Source organism: Pterocles gutturalis, unplaced genomic scaffold, assembly GCF_000699245.1.
Source record: "Pterocles gutturalis isolate BGI_N339 unplaced genomic scaffold, ASM69924v1 scaffold41707, whole genome shotgun sequence".
Classification (NCBI taxonomy): Eukaryota; Metazoa; Chordata; class Aves; order Pterocliformes; family Pteroclidae; genus Pterocles; species Pterocles gutturalis.
Genome location: NW_010114254.1, coordinates 13628 through 15438, shown reverse-complemented (window position 1 = coordinate 15438; position 1811 = coordinate 13628). Strand labels below are relative to the sequence as shown.

The window sequence follows — 1811 nt, the reverse complement described above, 5'->3', positions numbered from 1 at the left end:
AAGAAACAAATCCCACTAATATACCTGCTGATCCTAAACCAATTACAGAAATTGATCAAGACTTTTATTCAGGTAATGATGCTATTCATCCTGATATTTTGGATAATAATTTGAAAAAATCCACAGAAAGACGTAAATTAAAGATGACATGGCCACCTTCAACAGATGATGCAACACCTAAGAAAACATTTTCTATTGAAGAAGTAGCTAAAGTAAATAAGCCAAAGTGGCCCCCAGAAAGTTTTGCTCAGGAAGGTTCTAGTTTACATACAAACCAACCTCTGGGCAATGAAAGGGATCCTCAGGAAAAAAATGCTGTGAGAAAGCAAAGTGAAAATGACACTGCAAGTGCACAACAAAATCAACACTCATCCTTTAGCTCTCTGTCCGAAAAAGAAGCTACAAATATCTGTAAAGCAAAGAAAAATGAAGCAGGCAATAATAGAAAAGATGAGGAAGCTGGGAACGTGCAAGATAAGCTGAATAAAACAGGAGGATCACTGAATAGGGAGGAAAGTGGAAAAGATATTAATGAAGGTGATAATGTGATTGTATATAGTGCTGGGAAGGAACAAGAGAAAAAAAATAATGAAACTGATGATTCAGAAGTTGTACAGGTTACTAACATTGATGATGTAACAGTACAAAAGAATAACAAAGAATTTAGTTTGAATAACAATAACAATAACAATTATGCCACTTTTCCACATCTAAACATTTGTAGGCAGGAAACAACTCTCTCAGCTACGTCTAAGCCAATGACAGCATTGAGCCATGCAATTTGCACTGTATCACAGCATGCCTTTGGAAAGCTGGAAAATCGGTCTGGAAATGAAAAAATATTTGAGATGTATGAATCTCATGAGAGCTATTCTAGTGGTGCCGTAACTGTTTCATGGCATGAACAGAGCTCAAAAGATGAAGATGCGGTTACCTCTAATAGTCTTGCTCAATTTAATAAAGATGCCACTTGTCAGAAGTCTCATACTAATAGCGCATTAGTTTTAAAGGAGGCAACTAATACAACGTTTCCTGTTGATACTGAGTTGGTATGCCCTGAGGAAGAATCAAAATATGACAAAAATTTAAATACTATTTTATTTGACATTCTGCAAATATCTTTTCTTAAAAAAGATGACCTGGTTTTAGACTGTGGTCTATCAGACTCTGTAGGCATACCTGAAAAGTCCCGCAGCCCATATTCAAAAAAACATAGGAATTATGATACAGAACTGAATAGTATTAATGCCTGTCAAGAAACAGAAATAATTGAAGTGTCAAAGAATGACATAAACACAAACTTAGATTTACTGAGCTCAAGAAATACACCTGTTCCATCGTTACAAGGTGAGAAAGGCAAGTTCAAACAGCTCCCTGCAGAAGAATCAATTAAAAGAAATAGATTCTATGATGAAAATGAGTAAAACAGCTAAGTGATCGGCTATGTGTGTCACTCATTATAATGTATGTCATAAATAGGTATTTCTTCAGTTATTTTATTGTCCTTCTTGAAGAATTTAATATACAGAGATTACACATGAAAATTTGTATTATGTACTGTCAATTACTCAGACTTTATTTACTTAGTTTATATTTAAGGTAATGAAGATGCATAAAAAAGATTTTTTCAGTCTGTAATTAAAACAACTTGTCTCTCTATGTTCCTGAACACTGCAAGAAATATCATACTAAATTACTGTCCTGCAGAAACATAATAATAGCTTTTTTCTTATGTATTGCTATTATTGTAACTGAGCTGTTGTTCCGTGACATAATATGTACATTTGTTGTGTTAGCTCATGCTAGAAGAT

At 34.0% G+C, this 1811-nt stretch overlaps 1 protein-coding gene across 1 annotated transcript in view; it reads left to right on the top strand.

The window, feature by feature from the left end:
- XIRP2 (xin actin-binding repeat containing 2) overlaps nucleotides 1–1424 on the top strand; it is a gene marked incomplete at its 5' end in the record, with an annotated part of 23881 nt that extends 22457 nt beyond the window's left edge. Inside the window, one exon of the mRNA XM_010074778.1 lies at nucleotides 73–1424. Coding sequence (XP_010073080.1) covers nucleotides 73–1424 — 1352 coding nt within the window. The remainder of the gene's footprint in view (nucleotides 1–72) is intronic.
- Between the last annotated feature and the right edge of the window lie 387 nt (nucleotides 1425–1811).